Source organism: Chamaea fasciata, unplaced genomic scaffold (genome assembly GCF_029207755.1).
Source record: "Chamaea fasciata isolate MVZ Bird 193981 ecotype frontalis unplaced genomic scaffold, bChaFas1.0.hap1 SCAF_22, whole genome shotgun sequence".
Classification (NCBI taxonomy): domain Eukaryota; kingdom Metazoa; phylum Chordata; class Aves; order Passeriformes; family Sylviidae; genus Chamaea; species Chamaea fasciata.
In genome coordinates, this window is record NW_027094107.1 from 227,384 (window position 1) to 242,557 (window position 15,174).

The 15,174-nt window shown below is 57.7% G+C and overlaps 1 protein-coding gene across 3 annotated transcripts in view; it reads right to left on the bottom strand.

The window, feature by feature from the left end:
• The window catches only part of FRMPD3 (FERM and PDZ domain containing 3), a 30,106-nt gene extending 16,972 nt beyond the window's left edge, over positions 1-13,134 (bottom strand). The window contains exons 1-10 of one of the 3 annotated variants that reach the window (XM_066202543.1): positions 13,119-13,134; positions 12,370-12,415; positions 11,167-11,271; positions 10,047-10,154; positions 9,414-9,545; positions 8,805-8,924; positions 8,558-8,694; positions 7,666-7,789; positions 6,968-7,057; positions 5,128-5,307 (exon numbers count right to left, since the gene is read on the bottom strand). In XM_066202543.1, the coding sequence (XP_066058640.1) occupies positions 5,128-5,307; positions 6,968-7,057; positions 7,666-7,789; positions 8,558-8,694; positions 8,805-8,924; positions 9,414-9,545; positions 10,047-10,151 (888 nt within the window). In that variant the 5' untranslated portion in view covers positions 10,152-10,154; positions 11,167-11,271; positions 12,370-12,415; positions 13,119-13,134. Of the gene's footprint in view, positions 1-5,127; positions 5,308-6,967; positions 7,058-7,665; positions 7,790-8,557; positions 8,695-8,804; positions 8,925-9,413; positions 9,546-10,046; positions 10,896-11,166; positions 11,272-12,369; positions 12,416-12,765; positions 12,867-13,118 lie in introns of those variants that run through there. The other 2 variants (XM_066202542.1, XM_066202541.1) reach the window with 2 other exon arrangements.
• Between the last annotated feature and the right edge of the window lie 2,040 nt (positions 13,135-15,174).

A 15,174-nucleotide genomic window follows, 5' to 3' on the forward strand; every position in this document is an offset into this window, starting at 1 on the left:
CTCCCCATCCCACTGCAAGCAGGGATCTGTGCCTGCCCCTCCCACCCAGGTACGGAGGCAAAGGAAATCCGAGACCCTCCCTCTCTCTCACGGGATGCCAGCGTTTCGGAACGGTTTAATGCAAATTAAGGTTAATTCGGTGTAAGGAGCCAGAGCTGCGGGCCCATCCTCGCTCCAAAGCCTCGCTCTTCCTGCAGGAGGAATCTCAGGGGCTTCGGTCAGAGCTGAGAGGAATGTCAGCCTCCCTGCCCTGGTGACTCTGATGGGGCTGCCCACTGTTTTGAGGCTGGAGTTTGGCAAACACACGTCGGGACCGGCCTCAGCACCGCAGCACATCCCTGCCCCGATCAGCTCGGGGGGGGCACAGCCAGGCTCGGGGCTGGCTCCGAGGGGTCACATCCCACCACCTCTGGGAGGAAGGGGCTCCGAGGGGTCACATCCCATCACCTCTGGGAGGAAGGGGCTCCGAGGGGTCACATCCCATCACCTCTGGGAGGAAGGGGCTCCGAGGGGTCACATCCCACCACCTCTGGGAGGAAGGGGCTCCGAGGGGTCACATCCCATCACCTCTGGGAGGAAGGAGCTCCTCGGCTCCTTCCACGGGGAGAGGAGAGAGCTGAACCCCAGCTGTGCTGAACCCCAGTGTTCTTGTTTCCACGGCAGGCTGGGAGCACAGCCTGGGACACCAAAAGCAGGACCCAGATTCCAGGCACAGCAGCAGCAGCAGCCAGGGACCTTTCTGAGTTAATTTCCCCTTTGTTTTCCTCTCTCAAGTCTTGATCTCGGCTTAAGCGCCGGCTGGCTGCAGGCCCTGCTGGGAGACCGAAGTCAATTATCCCGGCGCCTTTGATAGAATCGCACGTGGCCAGCAGCCAGAGCTGCAGGCTCCTGCCCCAGAGCCCAGCACAGGGACAGGGCACAGCCCGGGACAGCTCCTCTGTTGAGCTGCACAGGCTTGTCCAGGCTCAGGTGATCCCGCTGTCCCCCAGGTGTTCTTCTCTCATTGACATTTAGAGTGCTTCAGCAGCCTCTGTCCCAGTGTCAAGACTGTTAACGACAAAAGGGCCAGCGGTGTGCAGCTGTGTACATCAGGAAGGAGAAATGCTCCTTTGGAAAAGGCATTTCAGTAAGAACAGACCCTTAGAGCCTGGGTGAGCAGTCACCTCCCTGTGCCCCATCCAGGCTGCCAGGCTTGTCCAGGTGCCAGGCAGGAGATGCTGACATTGTCCTTCCTGGGATACTGGGAGGTAGAGGAGGACTTTGCAGTGCTGCACCGGGGAGGAAGGGAGATACACGCTCGATTCCGAGCTGGCTCAGAAGCATTGGCCACTCTCAAATGCTGCTCCCAGCAGGAGGGGGAAGCCCCTGGGACTTGCAGAGCCCCCTAACCTGGCAAGATGCACTTAATGCATAAAGATCACCTTGTGCCATCTCCCTGCCCCAGCAAATACATGAGCTCCAGAATCAGTGCCCAAACACGAGGAGGAAGAATGGAGAAGCAACAGCCCCAGCAGAAAGGAGGCTTTGTCAGGTGAGAATGAGCTCTGGAACCTGCAAAATGACCACTGGCACCACTGCAGTGCAGCTGGGGACGTGTGGTCCTGTCCCCAGCCTCAGGCTGGCAACTTCCTCAGCATTCCCAAGCAAAACTGCTCAGTCCCTCCATGGCTGTTGAAACAAAACCTGCTCCTGTCCTCCCTGCAGCTCTCACAGACCTTGCAGGGAACAAAAATCCTTGCAACCAGCAGCAGAAGCCTGGAGGTTTTTGTTCTTCCATCCCGAGGTTGTGCAGATCCTCTCTGAGGGGTTCAGCATTTGCCCCCCTCTTGCCGCAGTGGCAAAAAGCTAAAGAAGGCAAAGCAGAGGTACCAGCCCTGGGTCTGTATCCCAAATGGGCTGTTTTAAACAGAAATTGAAGCCCAGGATGGAAAAGCTCCAAAACAAACCAATTAACTACCTAGTGAATAATTCATAAGACAAACAGTATTTCTTTTCCACTCGAAATAAATGCAAATGGTTTATGATGTCCTCAAGCCTGTTTGTTACCTGAAAATCTCCCCCAGCTCCTTCCTGGCAGGTGAGTCTGGGCTGTGGTTGCAGCTCAGCAGCAGATAAGGATGTCTAGACTGTGCTGGCTGGTTTGGTCAGGGTGTTCACACCTCCCAGCTGAAGGCTGCTCCATGACCTGACCCTTTTTTTTTAACCCATCATTTTAACTACACTTAGGAATTCAAGACGGTCTTTCTGCACAAAACCCTAAACCATCATTGACCATCTGTGTTTCCACAGTAACTCAGCGAGCACCTCCTACAGATTCAGGCTGGGAGCTGCCCCAGCAGCAGCAGCAGTGCCAGGCATCGGGGAAATAGCCCAGGGGGACATCCCCTCCCACACTGCAATCCGTGGAGCTCTGACAGGCTCCAGGGGTGACATGGATTTGACAGGTCCCCAGAGCAGTCAGGACACTACTTTGAGCCCTCTAATGGTTTGCAATTCACAGCAGAAACTGATTGATTTGCAACCCAGGGCTTTAGCCAGTGGCACGTTCAGTGCAATAGACTAATTGCAGGGAGCAGATTAGCGCTGTGAGGTAATGATCTTTTTGCCTGCTTTTCTTAGCCTGCCTCATCCATCGCTGTCCTGCGTAGGATTAGCATATGCCTCATTTTGGAGCAGACATTCTGGCTTTAAAACTCAGCCCTTCGGATAATGGCTAAATGAAGACAGATAACAGCAGCCTCTGCCCTGGCACGGTGCTGTTGAGCCTGCTGAGATCCATAAATGGGGTGCTTGCTCCACTCCAGGCAGGCAAGAGGGGCTTTTGGTGGCCAGAGGCAGCTGCCTGGAATTTCTCACGGAGATAAAGCCATCGTGCATGCAGATGTGCTCGCAGCAAGTATGTGAGCTGGCTTCCTCCAGTGAGCTGGCTTTTCTCCAGCCTTTGTGGGGCTGGATGGCAGGGTCACAGGAGAAAGTCTGCTCCTGCAGCAGCAAAGGGCTGGTGGAGATACAGAGTGGATTTTTGCAGCGGGGAATGGCTGGGGAGAGCAGCGCTGCGGGATCTGTGGACAAGCTGTGTGGGAATTGCCACCTAATTCAGAGCAGATGGATGCCAGCAGCACCTAAGCCTCCAGAGCATCTGTCCCTCCTGTGGCCAGTCTGTGCTGGGGGGAACAGTGCTCTCTTCCACACCAGGGAGAGGCCAGCAGCACCCCAAGAGCTCAGTGCCAGTGCCATGGAGCTAGGTGACAATGGGGACAGCCATGCTCAGAGCACTCACAGTGAGCCACGAGCAGTAACAGGGTCATGACCAGCCGATTATTAATGCATTAATATCGTGATTTTATACACACAGATCCCAGGGGCGTGGGCAGCAGGAGGAACCAGCAGGGTTACTCGTGGTGCAGGCAATATCCCCTGGTTATTCCTGCTCTCTAAGGAGTAAATGGATGGATTCCTGCACAGCCCAGGCAGCTGGAGGGGCTGGGCAAGGAGGGTTCCACCTGCCCAGGCTGCAGCAGGGGAGGCCTGAGGGCTTTGAAGGGTTAGGACAGGCACAGCAGGACGCCAAGGCTTTCACTGCACAACAACTGACCTCGGTGGGATGCAGGAGAGGGAATGTTAAAAATGTTACAGTTGACCAAATACCCACTGAATTAGGAATGCAAAAAAAGGGCTTTGTGGATAAGGCTGTGGAGGGGAGAGCTGAAGCAGAGGGGATGAGGATTAACACAGCTCTGGCAGAGGCTGCTGGGGTGTTACTGCAGGTTAGCGGAGCTGCTGGACCAGGCACAGCCGCAGCAGGAAAACAGACTTGGAGGAATTAATGAGCCAGGTGGGAGAAAGTGCTAAAATCCACCAGGACAGGAGGCAGCAGGAGAATCCTAAACAAATCCACCATGATTACATCTGTGAGACTCCGACTGACACAGTGCAAAGAAAGGACTGTAGGGAGGGCTGAGGCTTTGGGACCTTGCAGGAGATGAACACAGAGACAGCTGGCAAAGCAGCTCAGCACCTCCCTGCCCCATAGAGTCCTGGCCCCGCTGTCTCTGCCAAGTACTGCTCCTGATTAATTAACTCCAAACGCAATTCTAACTCTGTCCTGTTGAATTCGAAGTGGGAGGGGAGGAGAAGAGGAGGCCTGGCTTTTATCTGTGAGATCTCTGCCTCTCAGCTGTCCTTCCCCAAGGGGCAGGGAGAGCTGGGTGCAGGGAGGCAGTGACACTGAGGATGCCCTGGAGACACACACAGCTGTCTGCCTTTGCGTCTGTCAGAGACATGTCCCAGCTTGGTAAAAACCTTAGCAAAGGCCAAGGGAAGACCTCCTTAGGATCTTGTGGCTGCTGCACTGGGCACCAAATAAATAAATAAAGATTTTACTGTACTGCTGACACTTTTCCTGGGGGGTTTGGGACCCATGAGGGTGAGGAGGGGATTGACTATCAGAACCAGCACTGCACTACACAACAACCAGCAGGAGATGGGGGATGATAACACACAGGGCTCAGGAGGGTGTGCCAAAGGGTGCTCTGGGGGCTGAAGAGGAGGAAAATGACAAGATACCCAGGGGGTGGCTACTGGGCCAGGGGGACACAGTCATCTGTGCTCACACTCAGTCTGACACCTCCTTCTCATAATTTCCACTTTATTCAACAATCCTGCCTGACTTGACAAGTTCCACAAGTGCTACTAACACATGAAACCTCCCAGTCCCTTCCATTAGGTGCACCCAGCACAGGTATGGCCAGCCATGCACTTCTCTCCAGCCCTGCACAGGGGTGAGGTGCTGTCCTGCCTCCAAAGGGTCCTTACCTGCCCGGCCTGTGTCACCCTCATATGGACCCTGCTTGGCCATTAGGTAGGTGTTTGGGTCATGGCCAGGAGGCCACCATGGGTCATGGCCATGCCTGCCCTGTGACCCTCAGCAGCAATCCCTGCCTGTACAGCACAAGGAGTCAGACCAGCAGGGGAGATGCTGCAAACCCCTGTGTGAAAGGGGTTTTGGAGTCTCTAGGAATCCCCAAGCAGACTGTCCAGCACACAGCTGTGATGTGAATCCCCTCAAAGGCTGGCCCCAAACCCCCAACCTCCTCTCCACGCCTCCCTGCCCCCACCCGTGCTTACCTTGGCATCCAGGATGCTCGTCTCCACCCGGGCCACCCCCTGGTTCTCCCTGAACAGCTGGATCTTGCTGACCTTGCTGAACTCTGACAGCACCGTGGTGAGGTTGGTCTTCAGGTCAATGACGTGGCTGATGCCGTGCCGGGGTCCCACCAGCAGGGTGGTGGCTGGCTGCTTCTCGTCCTGGGGGCACAGGGACATGGGGAGAGACAGTCAGACAGACAGGGGTCAACAAACACACCCCAGTGTCACTGTAGGACACGAAAGATGAAAGACACTAAATATTTCAGAAGGCAAGGAGCATAGAAAAAGCTTTATTTGTCTAATTCTCACTACCTTTTATAAGATGTTCTGATACAGACTTAACATGATTGGGGTGAATAGGAATGACACCTCTCTAATCCCATGGGTTAAACTAGAGAAACAGCAAACCACCACCTGGAGAAAGACTGTTCTGAGAAAGGAGAGCTGTTTGCCAAGATTGTTTTGAGAAGAAACTTTCTTGAGGAATTTTTCCTTGGGGAAAAAGTTAGCAGCTGCTAGCAGGCTAAAATCTCTCAGACCCAGAAATAACAGGCCCAGACCCCAGGGTGGCACAGGCTGCACATGGCTCTCTCCATGGAGCCAAGCCTCAATGCTGGCAGCTTGGGCAGGTTCAGGATGGCTCTTACAGAGCTGTAGGTAAGGCTGGTGCCATCAACTTGCCCCCCTGAGCCCCTTCGCAGAGCTGGGAGGGGTGTGCAGGATGCCAAGGCTATTTAAAAGTAAAGCTCTGAACTGACTGTCCACATGAAATATTCAGGCTCACTGCTATCACTACACTGAAGTAAGTGTGTTACAAATCTGTCTGATCTGACACTGCCTCTGAGAGAAGGAAGCAAAGGAGGGAGTGAATGTATTTCAGAAGAGAAGAAAGACCAAAGCCTTGACTGGAAATCACAATGTTTCTTGCTCTGGTCTAAAAGGATGCTTCAAGCCAAGTGTGGAGGGGAAGAGGAGCTGGGCAGACCATTGCAGAAGATAATAAGGGAACACTTTTCACCACTTCAACACAGTTCAATAGACAGGCTGGCTCAGAGGCATTGCTTTGGTGTCAGAGTCAGAAGACTGCCTGTCTACTCAGGCAGTGTCAGAGCAGGCTCTGACTGCTCTGCCATGGCACCAGCTGATTTCCTGCAGGCAGCCCTTTGAGCTGAGAGGTGAGGGGCAGAGCAGACCAAAGGCTGCCAGAGATGGGGCCCAGTAGGCAAAGTAGGGGGAACCAGGGAAGTGCTGAAACCAGGGGTGGGGGTAAAGGGAAGGATGGCAGAGAGGGGACAACAACATGGGGACCTCTGGGTGGGAGGTGGGGTGAGGGGAATGAAGGGGTGAGCCAGGCAGTGGGGAGCCTTTGTGGAAGGCTTTCCTCCTGCTGAGGGGCTTTGGGTGAGCAGTGGAGATGAAGGATGGCTGTGGCAGTGATCAGGCTGGAGCACCTGTGACAGCCCAGCCAGGGCTGTGTGGGCAAGCAGGGAACACAGTGACTTGGCCAGGAGTTACCCTCCTCCAGGATGGGTGGCAGGATGTGCCAGGGCACAAACACATGCCTGAAACTACTCCAGCCTCACTGAGGAGGTCATCTTGCTGCCCCACAGTCTGGCAGGAACAGATCCTGACCCTGCAGACCTGAAAATCTCACCCACTGACAGCAGAGGCGCCAAAGGCTTCTCTGGGTGGGCTTGGAGCTCAGCAGGGCAGGGCAGGAGACTGAGGGAAGTGATTTCTGTGAGGCCACATGTCCCCTGGCTCCCTCCCGCACACAGCCAGGAGCAGGCACGTCCCAGCCCAGCCTGAATTACCGTACCAGTCCCACCGTGTTGAAGAGAACCCCAGCAAAGGTGGGCAGCTCATTCAGGATCCTCAGGTACTGCAGCTTTGCCTGGGCTGTGGAGACCTGACAAAACACACCACACAGGTGATCACCATGAGCACATGAGGGGGAGGGGATGCAGGAGGCTGGGGCAGACTTGGGGGCTCTCGAGTTGGGGTGCACAACAAGTTGTCAGGCATGGGCTGTGCTGGCAGCGAGTCTGAGCTGTGGGGGAGGAGGGTCCCCACTCCCCTGCCTCCTGGGAAGCTGTTGGGAGGCAATTCAGAGCACAGGCACAGCCAGGAAGGAGCCCCAGTGCTTGATGTGTAATCCCCCCAAGATGTACAACCCTCCCTCCCTCCCTGGGGAGCTGTGAAGGCCGCAGGGACCAAGGCCAGCTGCCCCCAGAGCTCTGCAAGGCCAGAAGCAGAGATAACAATGAACTGATGTGTGCCACTTCAGCCAAGCTTCCGCTGATCTCAGCCCTGATCCTCGCTGCACTCCCTGCAATCCAGATCAGCTCTTGAAAGTGCATGCAGAGAGAGAGTGTCTACCTGGCTGGCTGGGATTTATCTCCCATCCCAGGGGATTTAATAACAAGAGTCCCCAAGAAGCTGGGGACAACAGGCCAGGCTGGAGGGCAGGCTGCCACCCCACCAGCACTGAATAAGGGCTGGGTGGGCTGGGCTCACCTTGGTGCCGCCAGGCTGGTGCTGGTGGGCTTTGAGCTGCTGCGAGAGGGATTTTCGGAGGCTCTTCTCTTTGATGAGCTGCAGGAGCGAGGGGGGCAGGAAGGGCTCCAGGCCCCACTCCTTCCTGTGGGGAGGGAAACCTGCATAAGCTGCCAGGTCGGAGACACTGCCAGCGGGCAGAGAGGGACAGAAAACTGTCCCAGAGCATCCTGTTGCCGTCAGAGGGAGCTGGAGCCACACCAGCACGTCCTTGGTGCCACAGGAACAGCAGCAGCCCCCAGCTCGGGTCCCCAAGGGTGACACAGCTACCAGTATCAGGCTGGGGAACAGCAGTGCCACGCTCTGCAGCAGACCCCAGCTCCCACTCACCTTCATGTAAGCTTAGGGGATGCAGGGCAAATTCCCAAACCTCTTTTGGGGTCCTCTGGGGGTGACCCCTCCCCTCCTTCCTCCCTGCACTGACTGGGCAAGGCCAGCCTGCACAGATGTGCTGGGTATGGGTTTAGGTCCCCCAGGAGCCACAGGAGGGCTGAGCCAGTGCTGCACAGCTTGGTGACAGGCTGAGATTCCACAGCCACATCTCCTTGCCTTGGATGCAGGCAGAAAGTCAGCCCGGGTTCCCATGGAAATGATCCTGGGCTCACAGCAAATGTTCCCAGCCCTGGCTGCTGCACGCAGGTGGATGTCAGTGTGAGGGGGTCTTACACAGCCCCGTGGTGGGACCAGGGGCTGGCTGTCACTGCTGCCAAGCCCCTGAGCCACCGCCCAGCTCAGGGGTGGCTCTCAGAGCATCTCATGCTCTGCACCCCAAAACGTGGCTGTGACAGGGACATGGGGAAGGGACACCAAAGGAGGGCTGTGTGGACGCCTGGGGACAGGGAGGAGGACTCACTCCACGTTCTTGAGGGAGACCTTCTGGCTGGGGCGGGTGGCTGAGACAGTGATGTAGATGTGGAGGGCAGCCAGCCCCAGCAGCATCTCCGGCTTGGGGTCCGTGCCGAAGCGCTCTCTGATCACATCGTTGCGGCTCTGTGGGAGGGAGGAGAGGTGTCCTCAGACAGCCACGGGGACAGGCCACGGCCCCCTGAGGGCTGCCACCACAGGGCACAGCCTCGGCACCAGCAGCCCCCAGGCCCTACCTGGATGTACAGGTACTCGAAAGCTGCAGGGTCCCGGCGCAGCAGCTCCACGGGGTCCTTGGGGAAGAAGCTCACACGGAAGAGACATCTCATGCCATGGTAGTGTGTTCTTTGCACAACCTGTGGCAGGAGCAGAGGGGAGCAGTGAGCCTAGGAACCTTTGGCTGCAGGGCACGAGATGCCCTCTCCTCTCCTCTGGTGTGATATTTGATTTCCTTGGTGTGTGGCAGCTTTGCCTGGTGATGTAGGGTTTGTGCCACTCAGGCTAACGTGTGCTCCATGATCCCCATTTTATTTTATCCCTGGTTCTGTGCAGCACCAGCTTATTGGCTCTCCCAGCCAAGGATGCTCATGAGTGCTGTCTGCAGCTGCCCAGGCTGGAGCTCAGAGCAGCTCCACGGTGCTGTGGGATGGGTAAAACCCTGACTGTCTCCCTCTTTGGCCACCCTTTTCACCTCTGAGCCTGCAGGACCACGCCAGAGGCAAGCAGAGGCTGTGCCACCCCACAACACAATCCCAGCCAAGCCCCACACTGAGGGAAGAAGAGGCTCTCTGTGCCCAGCCCCTCACCTGGGCCATCCCAACACCCTCCCACACCCAGCAGCTTACGTGGGCCAGCGGCTGCTTGTCCTGGAGCAGCAGGAAGCGGTGGCTCTGCTCTGGGCTGGAATACTCCAGGACCAGGGCAAAGTGCTCGATGTGTCTCAGCGACAGGCGGTCCTGCAACGTCACCATCACGTCCTGCAAATGCCACAGACAGCCTTGGGTGGGAGGCACTGGCTCCTTCCTGAGGGGGAGCTGGGACTTCACTGAGAGCCCACTCCTCTCTGGCAACCAGGGCTGTGCCAGGATGAGGCTCAGAGGGTCCACAGGATGCAGAGGGGAGAGAATCTCCACCTTGCAATGGGAGGGGACCAGCAGGCAGAGCCCCAGCAGCTGGGGTAACACCGTGGCGGTGCTGAGGGAGCTGGCCCCTGGCACGAGCACCCACCCTGGCTGGAGGGCAGGCTCAGAGCAAGGAGAGAAGTGAGGAGAGGCAGAGAGCCAGCAAACGCCCATCCCTGCCAGCTGCAGAACGTGCTGCCTGGGGAGGCAGACGGGCCATCCATCACGCCAGAGCAGCTCACAGCCAGCCCAGCACTGCTGGGGTGTTCGTGCATGGGAAGCAGGAGAGGAAAAATGGATTGGGCAGGTGGGAGGAGAGCAGTGTCGTGGTGCCAGGGGGGGATAGGAGGGGCTCACCTTCACAGTGGTTCGGCCATCGAACGTGAAGGATTTGATCTGCCCGTTCTCCAGGAAAACCTTCAGCACATTGGGAATAAGCAGAAGAGCTTCTTTCTTCAACATGTCCTGGCATGTGAGGCCGGCAAAGGGGGAGGAGAGGAGGGTGGGGGGCACGGAGAGACGGAGGGAGGGTGGGGAGGGAGAGAGTGTCAGTGATGGAGCGCTCGTGGCATCCTCTGCTGCTCTTTGCGCTAAGAGGCACATTTCCCCTGAAAACCCAGCGTTCTGTTGAGCCATCCAGAAGCACAGAGCTGAGGCAATTCAGAGCTGCCTGACAGATTCAGCTCCCAGCAGCTGCAGTGGGAACAGAGCATCTCACTCTGTCCAGCACATCCCAGGGCCCACGCCTGGCAGCCTGTCCCGCTCCCCAGCTGGTGTCCCAGAGGGGAGGCATGGCTGGGGCGGCTCAGAGCTGATCCCCCTTTCCTGGCCCTTACCCCAAGCCTATCCCCCCTCAACCCTGCACATCTCCTCTGCAGGAAGTTGGGAGAAGGTTGATTTTATTTGGTGAGAAGCATTTCAATCAGATAATTACCTAATTGATTTTGCTCAAAAATAGAACATGCTAGAAGCACTTTACAGGGTTGTTTTGTTGTGGGGTTTTTTTTTTTTTCAGTTTTGTTTTGTTGTTAATAAAACCTTTCAGTGATTAAGAGATAAAAGCACTGGGCTGGAACTCTTCAGCTTGCACAGCCATTCAGCAGTGCCCTGGTCACCCTGCCCCACAAACAGGCACTCCAAAGCCTTTGGGATCAGGCTGGAAGTCACAGATCTTCCTTAGGGCGGGCATTGGCATTGCCTGGATGCCTCTCCTGGGTGCTTAGGGGGACTCAGTTGAGACCAGGTTTATAACGCCAGTTTTTGGGGCTCCTTCAGAGGGAGCCACAGAAAGTCACCCAACACACTGACTGTGCCCAAAGGCTTCTGTCCTGTGGGGCTCCCCAGGCCAGACAGCTGCTCTCACCTGCAGAGCCCAGATCCGGGAAGAGGAGCCCTGTGGCCCCAGCCACCTCACACCTCACAGCCCTGGGGACACCTCGAGGGGCTGAAGCACAGGGGAAGGCAGGGCAGCACTTACTGGGTCTGTCTCGCCGACTGTCACCTGCTCTGAAAATCGGACTTTGGCCGGGTTGGACCTTAGCTTCGCCTTCTTGGCTGCGCTGATGAAAGCAGATTTGGGAGACTGGAAAGAGAGCACTGGGTAAATCACCTGCCTCTGCCTGCCCTCGGAGCCAAGGTGTGGGGAAAGGCAGACACGGGGCCCAGAGGAAACCCATCTGGAGGCAGCGTGATGACGGGGAGTGGGCAGCAAACCATGAAACGGGGAGGGTGGAAAGCAAACCCCCTTGGCTGTGGTTACACAGCACTGCAGGCAGGGCCAGAACGATGAGCAGCAGCCCCTGAAGTCACACCAGCAGCAGCAGTGTGGCAGGGAGGCTGCACCCAGTGAGCACCTGTGCCTGGCACCCCTTGTGCAGGCTGAGCTCCAGCAGATGTCAGCCAGGTCTTGCTTGGAGGCACTGGCACCAGTTGGATGAGAGAGATGAACTCTTTGGACGTGGGTTTGCAGCCCCAGGGAGATGGCAGGACCCCGGGCATCCCTTCAGGATATTCTGCTGGCAGTGCCTGCACATCCTCCAGCACAGGGACAGTCGTGCCACAGAGCTGTGAGTGTCTGATGGCGCCAGCACCAGCTGAGCCGCCTGCCCTGGCTGGCGGCCATCCCGGGCCGGGAGGAAAAAAGCTTTTTTGGAGTGTGGCACACGCCCCCGCTGCTGACAGAGCAGCGCTGGGTGGGGGCATCTCCTTCCTGGAGAGGAGGGGAGCACAGGGGAGCTCTCACACTTCTTCCCCAACATCAAAGACCCGGTGAAGCACAAACGTTGCCTCTGGCGGCAGCAGCAGCAGCTCCGGCCCTCCTGCAGCCCGGCCCTCCCAGCTCCCCAGGGGCTCCCGAGCCAGCAGCGACCCCTCCCTGCCACCTCTGGCACGATGGGTTACTCCATCAGACACACATGATGTCCTCAGCAAACCTTTGGGAATATTATTCCTCCCTCCCTCCTGGTGACAAGGACAGGGACATGGCTGCATGTCCAAAGACACCAAAGGGCTCTGGCAGCCCTCAGAAGAGCCTTGGGGTGGTGGGACATGGGTCCAAGGAATCAGTTGAGCTGCCTGAGTGGTGTCCCAGGGTCTGCAGGGACCCCGCCTTGGTCTCCAAAAGGGCTTTTCAGCCCTGTTCTGGCTCCCCTGGAGCTGGCCATGGCCCTGCCAGTCTCACCTGGTGGGCGTGCAGGACCGTGAGGATGATGAAGTCCTCCGCCTTCCTGTGACAGAAAGGAGAAATGAACATGGATGGGACCTTGTGGTGATGGACCTCAACATGTGCAGCTGAGAGCACACCCCACCCTTCCCAGCGCAGTGGTGGCCGGGACCTTTGTGGGCTCCTTGGGGTGCCTGACAACGTGGCTGCGGACACTTTCCCACTTCTGGGCCAGCTGGGAAGGGCTGTGGCACTTGCTCCAAGGCACTCCCCCTGCTCAGGCTGAGAATTCCCCACCCAGCAGTGATCACTGGTGACGTGGATGTGCACTGACACCCCAAGGCTTTGGTGTGGGCACATCAGCCTGCCATGAGCCCCTCCCCAGAGGCGATGAGGGACAAGTGTTGTCCTCACCTGACAAGCTCGATGAATCTCTCTCTGGGGGCTTCACTCACATCCTCATCGTTGATGGCCAAGATCTGGTCTCCTGGCAGGAGTTTATCCTCAGAGGGGCCGCCTGCCAGGAGAGAGGGTCAGGCCCAACCCAGGCATCCCGGAGCTGCGGGGTGGAGGGGAAGCAGGAGGGTCCCAAGCATCCCCAAAGCGTTTGCCCACCTATGTGGCTGTGAAGAACACCCTGCAGGCCCACCAGAGGGGACAGGAGAGGACAACAGGAGCCCAGGGAGGGGTGTCCCAGCAGGGGGAAGCGCCGCTGTGTGTTCCTGGCACGCCGCAGGTGTCCAGGACCACCCCCAGACCCTCCCTACCTGCTGCCACCGACCGCACCACCACCGGCCTCTCGCTGCCAGCCACAAAGCCGAATCCGTAGAGGGGGTGGCGCTGGACCGTCACCTGTCGGAGCGTGTCCGAAGGCAGCTGCCCACATTCCATATCATCGCCACCGCGCTCCTCCGGCATCACATGGCTGCGCTGCAAGCACAGGGACAGGCTGTAACCCGCCACGCCCGGCCCTCTGGAGGGCAGCCCCGCTCCACCTGCAGCGCTCCCAGCACTGTCCCAGGGACTGGCATTGTCCCAGTCCCTTCCTGGGACAGTCACAGCCCCGTCCTCCTGCGCAGAGCAGTGCTGCTCAGTGCCTGTCCCTGCCACAGCACCAGCAGCTCAGGCACGGGGACATCCCTGGAGATGTCACACAAGGGCAAATCACACCCAGCACCTCACTGTCCCACCCCTGCCCCAGCACTGCACTCCCTTACATGGGAGATCTGCGTGGGGTCAGCTACTGGTGGTGTGGCTCTGGCCATTCCGTGAGGGTCAGGGGAGACAGGCCCTGGCACAGCCAGAGAGTTCTCTCTGCCATTCTGCAGAGCTTAAAGAGCAAACTCAAGGGTTGGCTTGTTCATGTTGTGTAACACAGCTCAACAGGACCACAGATAAGTGAGAACAACTTTAGCCAGTCTAAAAACTGGGATTAAGGCAGGCTCAGCTGTGCTACTACAGCCAAACCTCCACCATCAGCCCAGGGACTCCTTGGAGTGGAGACAACCAGAAGATGGGAAGATCCAACCCAGGGCAAGGTCGTGTCAAAGCTGCCCTTGGCACCCCAGAGCAATGCCAGCCCTGGCTCCAGGCAGTCAGTCTGCTTTGGGGGAGCAATCCCAGCACCACGGGACGGCCACAGAGCACAGCACAGATGGCAACACGCACAGCCCAGCCAGAAAAACAAAGTGGTGAACGTGCTGTTGTTTCTGTGCTGCTCATTGCTTGTTCCTGTCCAGACTATTTAGTCTATTTAAAAGAGATCCTTCCTGGCCTTTTGACAACATGCTGATTGTCCCATCCCTTATCAGTTTAGGATTTGATGCATCATCCATCTAATAGTGTCTGTCTGCATTTCTGACACCCCCATCCGCTCCCATCACTGGCTGCACAGCCAAGAGGGACAGCACGTGGGGCTGGAGGGGACAGGAGCTCCTGGCAGCCCCACACCAGCACACGGAGCTTGGGGCTTGAGGACATCACTGCCACCAAAGACAGCCCTGTGCCGAGCCTGATCCCCAGGTTACCACTCAAAATCCTCTAAGGAAGGATGCCATGCCTGCCTTGGGAGCCAGGAGAGCTTGCAGCACCAGGTGAGCCTGCCCAGGATCAGGGGCACAGCGCTGGCCATGGCTGAGCTGTGCTCTGTGGTGATGGGATGGCACCACTGCCAGGTGACCCATTCCCCGTGCCCAGCAGGATGGGTGCTCGTAGCTTTCCCTTCCCACACGGCTGGAGAAGAAAACTGCCAGGCCTGGGGAAGTGGCGAGGAGCAGCAGGGTCTGGGCACCCCCCCGAGCACGGGGAGTGCCGCACCCATCACTGCTCCCAGCAGGAGCGGAGCCAGCTCCATCACCAGGAGAGTGCAGCTGCAGGGAAGCACAGGCGGGACCATCTCCCCGGCGACTGTCTCTGCGCCGCCTCATTAGCTGCTCCGCTACTCCCATGAGCATTTAAAAGAACAACAGGAACAACCACAACAAAAAAAGAATCACGCCATCCAACCAATTTTCTCAAACAAACGCTGTCCAGGGCCATTGTGTGCAGCTGAAAAAGGCGGCTGAATGCAGCACTGCGTCTCCACACGCCTGGCACGGCCCGGGAGAATGCCAGAGACCGAGCTGGCCGCCACAAGGCAGCAGTCACCGAGCCGCTGGCTTCCCAGGGGACCCTCCTCCTTTCATCCCACCCCTGCTGCCCACAGCAGTGCCAGCCCCCCCAGCCACAAGCCCCCGCGGGAGGATGAGCAGCAGCAGGGCTCGAAGCACTGGGATGCCTCGGCCGATGTGGCTGAGCTCAGTGCCATGGGGAAACAGAGGCAGG